We start from the raw sequence: 12,500 nt of genomic DNA, 5'->3' as shown, positions 1-12,500 counted from the left end.
GTGACATGTTTTGCCAAATAACTCAGAAACGATGCACCAAACAGATTTGAGACTTGGAGGAGTTATTTTTGTATTAGTCTTTTGTAACATTTCATATTCTTGGCTTTTTTCTTTGAATGGTTTCGGATTTCATTTTTTTTCATTGCGTGTCAATGAAAACATTGGTTAATTTTGCAGAGGCCTTTGAACAATTTCCATGGTGGAAAACATGTGGTCTTTCTAATAATTATTAGGGTAGTTTTTTTCCTGTAAGATATTTACCAGTCAAATCGAACCTTCGAGATGAAGATCCCTGCATCACCTGAGACAAATGGCCGTTCATATGCATCCTCATACTTGCAGGTGCATTTCATTCAAAACCCCCACTCACGGTCCACTCGGCGTGGGTGAGGACGCGTGTATAAAAAATAGACCCCAGGTCCATGGACCACCCCTCAGTTTGTAAAGTTTTTTGCGGAAAAATCTTTAGTCGAAAAAGAGAAATGATTCTTGCACTTATCTGGATAATGTTAGCCTGTTTCAGGCTCTCAGATAGTGGAGGCGAGGGAATGAGAAATGTAAACAACATTGTCTCTTATAGAAACCTGAAAAATTCAGTTGGTTCCAACAGGATTTGAACCCATGCCCTCTGTGATACCGGGCAATGGTCTACCAACTGAGCTATGCATAACAGGGAGGAGCCCACAATCATGGGCTCATTTGTTTTGGTTAAAGACTCGATAATTAAATGAAATTAATGTATACTTGAAGTGCAGGTTATAAGAAAATCCCTTTCCAGCCACCAAATAGTATAGGTGGTATAGATGGTTTTCAAACATGTGATGAGATGGCCATGTTTGTGCACCAAAGAATAGCATATTTTTGTTCTGAGCATGGCTGCTGTGATGTCATGTGAAAACCATCTATAGGTGTCTTCACTACTTACACAAATCCCATAATACACCTCAAAATTTTCATAGGCATTGTTTTCGATTTCTCTTTGACATCTTCATGTCCCAAGAGAAACAATATTGCAAACAATGGAGATGTATTATGGGATTGTGCAAGTAGTGGATAAGAGATAATTGATAACTGATAATTGATAATCAGTAGCCCATAACTAGGAGCGAACAATGGCCCTATATTCCTGTCCCAACAATTTCAATTTTTGGATTGACTCCCGCAGGAGGCCAATGATCAAGATTACACAAGAAACTGACTTGACGTCATACCGTCACCGAACTGGAACTATCTTTCTTTTTGGCGCGAAAGGTAGTCTAAAAATATCAGTTCGTAAAAATGCTGTGAGATAGGCTTAGTATGGGAGTTGTTCACTCCATTTCGTGGGCTCCTGCATTAATTGTCCAGATAAGTACGAGGATCACTTCTCTATTTCATCTAAAGATTTTTCTGCCTGTAAAACATATTGAAATTACAGAATGAGGGGTGGTCCATGAACCTGGGGTCCATGTTTTGTATATGTTCCCCAGGTGAAATAACTGCTCATTATTTAACCAATAATTTAAGCAATAATTTGGATTTACGGCCTCCTTATTACAAAAAAATACAACCTTCTCCCATTTCACGAGACATGAGGGATCCTGGGATCATTGAAGTACCCATTTTTCGGCTACACTATAGAATGAATGTACAGGGCAAACATTCAACATTTTTCTCTTTCAAGCAGCCTTAAAAGGCCACGTGTAATAATTAATTAAGACAACTAAGTGCCTTCGGTGGAATGCTGCGTAAAATTGGAAGTTACTTCCCACCCTATAAGATGACCAAAGTTTTTGGAAAATTATATGGGTCCATTTGATTCCATGTTCCAAAACAAAACTCTAGGAATTTGTGACCTGTGTGTTTGGATAAGCAATGGAAAATCAAAATTAAAGTAAAATAGCTAAAGTTTTTCAAATGAATGTTTTTGGTCACTTTAGGAATCCTCCCAAAATAGTATCTGAAGATGGAAACCTTGTTTTACAAGCTGGTGAAGATGGCGATATAGTCTTTGAACCTGGACAAGGGAAACAAGTGTTCCTCGGAGGAAATGTGCTGGTAAGAACTCATTACTAGCTTGTACCTGAGAAAAAGGAAGAGCAGGTTTTGGATGGCAACAGGTTTAAAGTACAGGTCACTTTTCACAGGTCACTTTTACAAAACCACTAATGCTAAACTCAAGCCTTGTTAGGTCTCATTAGTCCAGTTTGAAGGGTTTGGTTTGCATATAGTATAGGTAAAATAATGACGTGTAACGAGTGACCTGTGGAATGTGACCTGTGTTTTAAACCTGCCGTTTGGATAGAGCAGATGGGAACTGGGTTATCTGTAAATCAGCAAATTTGGTTGCCAATGCATCCCCTAAAAATATTATAAGGATTGTGTAGGGAACCTAGATAGACTGCGATAAATATTGCAAGATATTCATGGAGGAGAAAGTATAGCCTGACATATACATAATCCACTACTTAAATGTCTGTTGCTATATGGAGTCAAAGTAGAAAATTAACAACTTATTGGTCAGCTATTTTAGTCTTGCAAAAAAGTACATTTTAAAGTATTTGAAAGTTGTCATTTTTAAAAATATGTCAGCATGGTTTTTTCGTTATAAACAGAATGCATCTGGTGCTGCTGGTCCTAAAGGAGAGGTAATTTGTTTTATCTTTATTTAAATGGAGCTATAAATAGCACTTAGAAATCTCCTTTTACTCTATTTTAAGCATCAATGAGTGCACAAAATAGAGGTGCAGAAGATGTTCCAAGGTTTTTCTCTTACACCCAGAGGTCTGAGACCTGAGTTTTCTGCACACCCAGCAGTAAATTGGTCATTTTCCACCAGCTCTACCTATTACAGATCGATGCATGATCCCCACCTCTTTAAAATTGACATTGCTTGGCAAAAAATATATATATATATTTATACATAGTGAAGACATTATTGATATTTTTTTTCATTGTTAGAAAGGGGAAAAAGGAATCCAAGGTGATGTAAGTCCTACAGTACTATCATAGATCTTTTTAAATATCCACCTGTCATGCTACTACAAAAACCACCTTTCAATGGAATGGGCCCAAATTACCAAGTCACTGCCCTGCCCACTTCTCGTTTAACATTTTGATGAAATTCCTTTCCCACTGGCTTAGGTGTACTGGAACGAACGCAAGAATGGAAAAATATGTTTTCAAAATTTAACTCTGTTTTCTTTGGCAATCACACAAAAATTTCCCACGAAGGAACCTGTGGTGAAAACTCACTCTTTTCTGATAATGTCTTGTATAATCTTCCTTCTCAAGTCTTCTCCGAGACCTTTTCCATGATTATACAGTCTTCCACATGCGTTCAGTTCTGCCTTGGCATCGAACACAATACCTCTCAAGAATTTGAACTATTACAAATTCTTGCCCATTCCACAGATCGTTGGTTTTCGTAGTAGCTTGAGTTTGATCTTCTCTACATCCTGTAGTTTTTATGCTCAATGATGGTATTATATTATGTTGCAGTTTTTCATGTGCTACATGTATTGTGCTTTTACAGCTTATTGACAAATTACGTAATTTGCATTTCTCAATTTTAAACTTTATTCAAGAATGGCAGCAAAGGAGAAAAGGGAAACATGGGACCTCCTGGACAAACCATCTCTTTGGTGACATATTTTACATTATCATGCATTGACAATTCAATTTAACCTTTTGAGAATTTGAGTACTTTTGGAAACATATAATGATTTTGCATCTGTACTTCAAGTACTACATTACATTATCAAATCAAGCTATGATCCTCGCACTTCTGAATGCAATTTTAGCAATTGCGTTGAGAAGCCTGAAAAATTCAGGACTTCAATGGGGTTTGAACCTGTGACCTAGCAATGCTGGTGCGAGGTCAAACATATAGATATATATATCATGCATGCCTATATCATTTCGTTCCTTGATTCTTTAATCACGGGAACATTTGAACCCAAAGGAAAGCAACCCAAAATACAACAGAAAGCAAATCGGGTACTTGCCATCCTGCAACACAACATCCACTCTGCACCTACCAAGATTATTAAAAGAACATGCTTATTATGCCCTAGTGCAGCCAATAACAGAATATAGTAGAACCACTTGGAGTCCGTATACATCAAAGGGTATTGCCTTTATTGAGGCAATACAAAGACGTGCAGCAAGATTTGTCTTAAACGACTATGGATGATCAACAAGTGTTTCATCCTTAGTAAATGAACTGGGCTGGAAATCTTTGCGTGAAAGAAGAGTTAATATTGTCTGACCTTATACTCTTCTACAAAATCCAAAACAACCTTGTAGAACTGAACTTCCCAAAGGATATGACTTTGAATACGTCACGTACTAGAAAATTACACTCTGTAACTTACAAATTACTCCCAGCCAGAATTGATATTCACAAAAATTCCTTCTTCTGTCAAACTATACCTATATGGAATTCTCTTCCTGCTGATGTTATCAAATCAACATCATTAACGATATTCAAAGAACGTCTAAACAAAAACATATTACTGTAAATTAACATCTATGACCAACCATTGCCACTATTAGTAACATGTAACTATAGGCAATTATCTTGATTAAAGATCACAGGAACATTTGAACCCTCAAATGGCCAGCTCCCCACGTCGTTAGGTTAATAGCTGAGTTGGTTAGAACATCACACTGGCATCGCAAGGTCATGGGTTCAATTAAACCCTGTTGGGCTTCTCTATGCAATTGCTAAATTTGCCTTTGCGAGAATCATAGCTTCATTTGATAATTTTCATATCCACAGTCCAATAGGGCCACCGCCCCTGCTGCTGCCACCACCACCACTAATGATATTAAAAAATAGTATCCAGAGAGAAGTATCTTACAACTGGCTGCATGGCTCTGCTAGCCAGCCATTATGGTTATTCTAGGCAGCCAGTACTCTAATTATTAAATAATTGGAGGGGCTTTTGACTGCTTAACCCATTGACACCTCAAATACCCTAGGATGCCCCCAGTTGACAAGTGAAATCATCTGGTTCTATACAGAGCAAGTCTCACTCCCAGGGCTGGGGTCAAGACTACAGTACAATACAGGTTTCTTCTTCTTTTACTAACTTACTAACCTCATTTTCTTGGTCCATACTATAAGTATGTTGAGATCCTTGTTTTTTCTCCCATTGGCTTTATTATGGCCCGCAAGTTTCAACCATAAAATCAACAGAAAAAAAAAAACTTTGGGCTGTAACTTACAGTATGGACCTCAAACTAAGTTAATACGAGGTTTTTCAGTCTCTGTGATGATAAATAATTGACCCAGTGCACGCCATTAATCCAATAACTTTCATTGCTTTATAATGGAATGGCAAATGTGACTGGGTCCCCAGGCTCTAGAGGAGAGCCTGGTTTAACTGGCTCTAAAGGTTCAAAGGGTGGTAAAGTTAGCACTGGTCAGGTGAATTGTGTTAGAGAATTGTTTGGTAAATAAAAAATTCAGTTTTTTATGTCATTTTGATGTTCTTGGCAAATTGTTATTGAGAGGCAAACAATGCAAGCAACATAGCAGATAACTAAAATACTGTATTTCTAAAAAAAAAGAGGTTATATAGTAAATTTGAAGGCTTTCAAGAACACACTTTAACTCAAGAGCACCTCCCTGTATTTCTTTTCATAAATACCAGAGTGAAAGTTACCATTTAAACTTGCATGATATTCACTGACATAAGTTCTGTTGTAGAAAGGGAATACAGGAAGCCAAGGACCACCTGGAAAGGTGAATATAATAAACATACTTTCCCTTATTCATTAACCCATTTGACCCCATAAGTGAGATGGTACGGGCATGTGTTGAGGAGGGATGATGGGCATTTTTTGAGAAAAGCGTTGGAGTTTGAAGTGAAGGGCAAGAGGAAGTGAGGACGACCAAAGAAGACGTGGAAGACGCAAGTGGAGAAGGAGAGCAAGAGTGTTGGATGGGAGAAAAAGGATGCCATGAATCGAGCAAGATGGAGAGTGGGAGTTAGAGAGATTGCTGCCAAAGAGGGGTAAATCCGGCCACCCCCGCCTACGCGAATAAACCCGGATCAAAATTGGATTGATGATGATGATGATGATGATGATGGTGAAGGCACCCCAGGACACCCCCAGTTGACAAGTAAAGATTGTCTGGCATTAGACAGAGTAAAATCTGTCAAGTGTCACTCCCAGGAGTCAATGGGTTAATGTGTCACCAATTTAACATCCCTTTTTATCTATACAGAATGGAACTGATGGCATTCAAGGTCCTCCTGGTTTAAATGGCTCCAAAGGGGAACCTGGTGTGCAAGGCCCCCCAGGACCATTATTTAACACCATTGATCAGTCCACTTTAAGGTCAATTTTGTAGTTTACATCTTCATACACCTACCTCTGACAGCTATACAGAGTAATTTCCGGTATTTAATTAAAATACCTTAATGAAGTAGCTTCGTCCAAATGAGTACCGGTAGCGGTCTTTTTATGCCACATCTATTTGCCGTTTTGACAACCTGAGAGGAACTCATCCTGACCCTTTTTTCTTTAATCCTAACGAGCTAATGTCAACTTTGGAAAGGTTATGTTTATACAAATGTTGGCCTTGTAGCACTTATATTTTAAACAAAATTAACTGAAGAGAATGTAGTGTAACGTGAAGTGCTATATTTCTATCCCATATGAACCATGTGAACGTTAGCCCTACTGATGGAACTGGGCCCACACAAGGACAGAGAAAAACTCTGACCAGGGTGGGAATTGAACCCACGACCTTCGGGTTAGATCTCCGCCGCTCTACCGACTGAGCTACAAATGCCCCTGAATCATTTCAGGACTTTCAAATGTCAACTTTGATCTGCTTATTTTCGAAAGCTTGTCTTTTTGAAGGTTTTCCAAAATCATGAAAACAAAATGATTGCAAAGATTTGTGTCTGGAAACAATCCTTTCTTCAAAAGATACAGAAGGATTTATAGCCCCCAAAATGCCCCTGAATCATTTCAGGACTTTCAAGAAATACAAACTCAGGGGTTGAATCATTCAAAACTAACTTCATATCCTTGGGTAAATAGAGGCTTTAACCTTCACCACTAATAGCAAGATGTGTTTGTTTTAGTTGTAACAATTCTAGTGACTATGGCTTGGTCAGGTTTCTGTCTGGAGTTCTTCAGGTACTTGCAGCCACATTTATTGTATAACACTAAGCTTTCTATAAACTTCTAAGAGATTTAATTCTAATCAGTGAAATACCTGGTACCTGAATCTGGCAGAATAAACCAGAATAGCACGTTGTTCCAGAATATTCTGGAACAAGGTGGTATGACACCTGAACACAGCGGAATGATAACCCAAATGAAACAATGAACAAGAATGATACCGGAATATATGGCTTATTAATCAACTACATTGCATTCCTGTGCTCAGTAATTCCCACCATTCACATGCAAATAAGTGGCTGGGTATTCTGGACGTTAGCCAGAAAAGTTTCATCCATGATCGGGAAGGTAGAAGGCCGAGCCCTCGGTCAGGCGAGATGACTTGAAGATGAGGTTTACAAAATATTGAAGATCAAAGTTGTGTTGTTTCAAAAATGAGAGATTAGATGTGAGGGGTGGCTGTTGTTGTGGGGTGTCCGGAAAACTAAGACCTAAGACCTAAGACCTAAGACCCGGAAAACTAAGACCCGGAAACCTAAGACCCGGAAAACTAAGACCCTTTTCATTTTAGTTCTCAAAGCAATCCCTGGGCCGTTTAAAAAGGCGCAAACATATAATAAATAAATGCGAAGGAAATCGGGAATAAATCACGCGCAAAGCAGCAAATAAGCCATAGAAAAGAACGGCACCAAAAAACCCTGTATTCCTGAAAGAAATCTTATGTATATCCAAAAAATTAAGATCGATTTTGAGACGACAAGAAGGCTTTATACTGACGGCGTTGGGAGAAAATCTAGCAATGCTTGATAATTCTTCACCGCAAATCATGTCACGCCAGGCGAGTCAAGGCCACATGACAATCCCGCATTTCATCAGAAAGGAAAAATAAATCGTTGTTCTAAAATGTCTCTCCTGTAACTGAACGAATTGTTCATTTGTTCTTCGGAAATTACTGGCAGTCAGGTGATACGTCCTGTTGGAAATCAACGGCGGAATCTCTGTCGTGAGCGCGTGTAAACAAATAGTAAGGTCAACAGATTGGGACTGAGAGGGGTGGGAAGCAGGAAGCTCTAACTTGGCGTCTGTGCATTGAATTAAAAGGTAACAAAGGTAATAATGTAAAGCGTATTTAATTGAACGATCAAAGGCTTATTCGGTTCTATGATAAGTGGAACCTCCTCTTGCAGTCGCATAAACATCTCTGAAATTTTGCTGAGCTTATTCAAAAATTAAAAAAAAATCATGGGTGTCAGTTAGGCCTTGTCCCGAAAGATTAGTACACGGTATTAAGATCTCTGTAAGAATCACATGGCAATGTTATGGAGGGTTTTAAAACATTGAGAACCTTTACATATCAATTTGCTTATGGACATATTAAAATCAAAATATTTTTAGATTTTCAAAACAGAACGAACGTGCTCGGACTTTCTAACAAAGGTCCCCGAGTTCCAGCCGTACAATATAAGTACCAAAAACAAGAATAAAATGAAAAGGGTCTTAGTTTTCCGGGTCTTAGTTTTCCGGATTTTTAGTGGGGAATCCGGAAAACTAAGACCTGACACCTAACACTTAACCCGAAATATTCCAACATAATGGCGGTTGGAACTAAGCAGATTCCCTTAAATTGTACTACATTTGGATGCTGGATCTGCCTTTTTTACGAAAACAGTGCCACCAGCGCGATTTGCAGTAGGGCATGTGACCCTGTGTTGACCTTTGAATTTGTTTACAAGGGCTCGTGACAGAGCTCGATCAAAGAAAAACCCGTCGTTGATTTCCAACAGGACGTAACACCCGACTGGCAATAATTTCCGAAGAACAAATGAACAATTGGTTCAGTTGCAGGCGAGGCATTTTAGAACAACGATTTCTTTTTCCTTTCTGAAATGCGAGATTGTCATGCGGCCTTGACTCGCCTGGCGTGACATTCGCGGTTGTGGCGTGAATAATTATCAAGCAAACGCTGCTAGATTTTCTTCCAACGCCGTCATTATAAAGCCTTCTTGTCGTCTCAAAATCGATCTTAATTTTTTGGATATACATAAAATTTCTTTCAGGAATACAGGGTTTTTTGGTGCCGTTCTTTTCTATGGCTTATTTGCTGCTTTGCGCGTGATTTATTCCCGATTTCCTTCGCATTTATTTATTATGTGTTTGCGCCTTTTTAAACGGCCCAGGGATTGCTTTGAGAACTAAAATGAAAAGGGTCTTAGTTTTCCGGGTCTTAGGTTTCCGGGTCTTAGGTTTCCGGGTCTTAGTTTTCGGGTCTTAGGTCTTAGTTTTCCGGGTCTTAGGTCTTAGGTCTTAGGTCTTAGTTTTCCGGACACCCGGCTGTTGTGATTACGCTCAGTAGTTATATACTAAGAAAAGTCAACAGAATGATTTGCACATTTTTTTCACACAGGTGTGCACAATGGCAGGTTGGCATGCTCTTGCATATCAAGATAGTTTGTGCCAATTTAATGTCCCGAAGATGAATCTTCTAGCCTTCCAATCTGCATCTCTTGGGATCCTCCTCCAGTTTAATGGCAACACACTTGTGAATCTAAGCCCTACTATTATGAACATAACAAACATGACAACAGGTCATTGTACTATGAAGGGATTTTATATCCTGTTTATATGCATGTAAATTTGATAGCTAGAACTACCAGCCGGATAAGTTCTCTGAGGAAATGAACACTAGTCCTGTGTGTCTCTCATATTTCCATCCTCTGGAGCAATGGGAAGATGACATGCCCAAGGAAAAGAAACCTTTCAGCTGAGATACAGTTACAAGACAGCTAGGCTACAATTTAGACAAGCACATGTCTTCAGACACAACAACCTAGCTAATAGACCTCTGTCACAATGCCTGCCAAATGAAATATTCTTCTGCTTTAATGCTAATAAGCCTTTATAGTCTCGCTATGACAAGCAAATTTCAAAAGAATATTAATTTTGTTTCAACATGAGGGCAGTAGGTCTAATTACCATAAGAACAAAAGAATGTATCGGAGGTCGACATTTATGAAAGTGATCTATTCCCAGGGTCTGTATGACATGTGTTTTTCTTTTGGTTAGTTTTGTAATTTAAGTTAAAAGCCTTCTTTTCTCATATAAATTCTTTGTTTTCTGGTATTATTACAGGCCATTTAAGCCTCTGGCTTTGGGTTTACCAATGTATATTTTCTAATGTGTGATGTGTAATAAAATAAATTAATAAAATTAATAAAAAAAATACAGAGTGCAGTTCCCTTTCTCAGTGGCCAGCTATCACTGTCAATTACACTGCTGGAAGCCATTGCTCTGTTAATGTAGGCATGTAGATAGAATAAGAAAGGAGGTATCAGAGCCTTTTTCTTAAAAGAGGAAGGAAAAAACATTGATGAGGGTCATGGCCTGAGAAAATTCCATCACCTCTAGGATTCCATCACCTCTAGGGGAGCCGGACTGGTGCAGTGGTGAGAGCACTCACCTTGCACCAATAAGGCGCGGAATCAATTTCGGGATTCAACACCATATGCGGGTTGAGTTTGTTGGTTCTCTTCCCTGCTCCAAGAGCATTTTCCCTCCTCAAAAACAAACATTTGATTTCATTTGTTCTGATTTCAGTTGATTTGTAGTCTCCCCGTTTAGTAGAGCACTTTTCCTCCGCTAAATAACCTTGAGACTTAAATAAAGTGATGATGATGATGATGATTATTATTATTGTCATTATCATTATCACCTGAGGTAAGCCTTAACTGTATTTTGAACAATGCAATATATGCTGTTTTTGTTCTCATTTAGGTTATGAAACAAACGGAGGACGAAACACCACTCAGTATGTTCATGGGATCATGGGCCAAGCAGTTCAGCTTAGAGGCATTGAGTTCATCAACTTGCATCGTATTCCAGCAGGCTTCTGGAGTAATGATGAATGGTCTGTTATGGGTTTGATGAAATTCCATGATGATGGTGTACTGCCTGCCAGTAAAGATATAGCTGTTCTTGGCGATGGAGAGGCAGCAAATTACAAAGGACTTCACCTTGGCTTGAGGCGACAGGTAAATAACAAACAAAGAGTAGTATCAATCAAGGTCAACCAATGAAGAGACCAGAGTATCCCCAACAATAACAAAATAAGTGCAGAGTAGCTCAGCAGGATAGTGCATGGCTTGGAGCTGTACAATGTAGGTCTCTAATTTAATCCTCTCTATCAAAGTCACGATTCTGTTTGGATTTTCTTCTGATATGTGTTGCTATAGTTTTAAAGAACCTTTAAAGGTAGTACTAACACAGAGAAGGGGTAAAGAATTGTCATCTTAATGTCATCTTTAGGAATCTTTATTACTCATTACATCTGATCCTAGTAATATTATGCAAATACTGCTAGGATGTAAGCCTCCTTTTTATGTTGTAGAAAGTACTGTATGGGTTTTATTCCAATGATATTCTGGGAGTGACAAACCTTGATTACAACAAGTGGTACCATGTTACTTGGACCTGGACGAAAGTCAACAAAATGCGGTAAGAGCAGGCACCGATCTATCAAAGTAGCAATTTCATTATCTTTTAAACTTTTCAAGCTGAAATAATTGCATTATTTTTTTTATTTCTACCACAGGAAAATATTCATTAATGGGAAACTGGATAAAGAAGAAAAGTCTAAAGAATCCTATATTGGAATTAGTGGGAAAACAGAAATTGGAACATGGTGGAATGGGAACAATGGACATACAAAAACAAATGTGGAAATTGACACTCTTTATATTATAAACAAAGCAATAGACTACAGCTATGAACAACAGCTGTGTTTTGCTAAGGCACTAAGCCCTCAGTTGCCTTAATTAATAGAGACCCTTAAACAAGATTAACGAATAACGAACAAATTATGTTTCATTTTTTAAATAAAACATTTTTCACCGTCTTTGTAGATGCATCAAATTCTAGTTAGCTATCATTGGACAAATGACAAAATATCACCAGCACTCTTCATTATTACATCTGTGAACTTTTTAAAACAGCTAAAAAGCCAATGAAGCACACATTTTTTTTGAACGAATAAGAAAACAAATTGATTTTGTTCACTTCACTTCAGTAGGATACAAAAAATACTGGATGGTTTCCTCAGAATAGACCTTTTCGGCTTGTACATTTTGTTTTCCCAATACAGATCATGTGATAATATTCAGGAGGTTTGGTCTTTTGTTTTGTTCATTAAAATGAGGGCATGCAAGCATGAATATGCCTGCATGCACTCTTTTTAATTAACAAAACAAAGGACCAAACCTCCTGAGTATTATCACATGATCTGTATTGGGAAAACAAAAATTATGTAGAAGCCGAAAAGGTCTATTCTTCCTATCCTACTTAATCTAATCTAAGCTAATCTTGCCAATATCATTAAAACC

At 38.3% G+C, this 12,500-nt stretch overlaps 1 protein-coding gene across 2 annotated transcripts in view; it reads left to right on the top strand.

Annotated features, from left to right (window-relative positions):
* Positions 1 to 12,500, top strand: part of LOC138038324 (uncharacterized) — a 13,359-nt gene that overhangs the window by 638 nt on the left and 221 nt on the right. Inside the window, exons 2-12 of one of the 2 annotated variants that reach the window (XM_068884127.1) lie at positions 1,920 to 2,037; positions 2,595 to 2,627; positions 2,941 to 2,967; positions 3,567 to 3,623; positions 5,696 to 5,731; positions 6,218 to 6,330; positions 7,086 to 7,140; positions 9,530 to 9,710; positions 10,897 to 11,153; positions 11,510 to 11,616; positions 11,714 to 12,500. The exon at positions 11,714 to 12,500 is cut by the window's right edge and continues 221 nt beyond it. In XM_068884127.1, the coding sequence (XP_068740228.1) occupies positions 1,920 to 2,037; positions 2,595 to 2,627; positions 2,941 to 2,967; positions 3,567 to 3,623; positions 5,696 to 5,731; positions 6,218 to 6,330; positions 7,086 to 7,140; positions 9,530 to 9,710; positions 10,897 to 11,153; positions 11,510 to 11,616; positions 11,714 to 11,936 (1,207 nt within the window). In that variant the 3' untranslated portion in view covers positions 11,937 to 12,500. The remainder of the gene's footprint in view (positions 1 to 1,919; positions 2,038 to 2,594; positions 2,628 to 2,940; positions 2,968 to 3,566; positions 3,624 to 5,695; positions 5,732 to 6,217; positions 6,331 to 7,085; positions 7,141 to 9,529; positions 9,711 to 10,896; positions 11,154 to 11,509; positions 11,617 to 11,713) is intronic. The other variant, XM_068884129.1, reaches the window with a different exon arrangement.

This window comes from Montipora capricornis, chromosome 2 (genome assembly GCF_036669925.1).
Source record: "Montipora capricornis isolate CH-2021 chromosome 2, ASM3666992v2, whole genome shotgun sequence".
Lineage (NCBI taxonomy): Eukaryota > Metazoa > Cnidaria > Anthozoa > Scleractinia > Acroporidae > Montipora > Montipora capricornis.
This window is presented reverse-complemented; position numbering and strand designations above follow the sequence as displayed.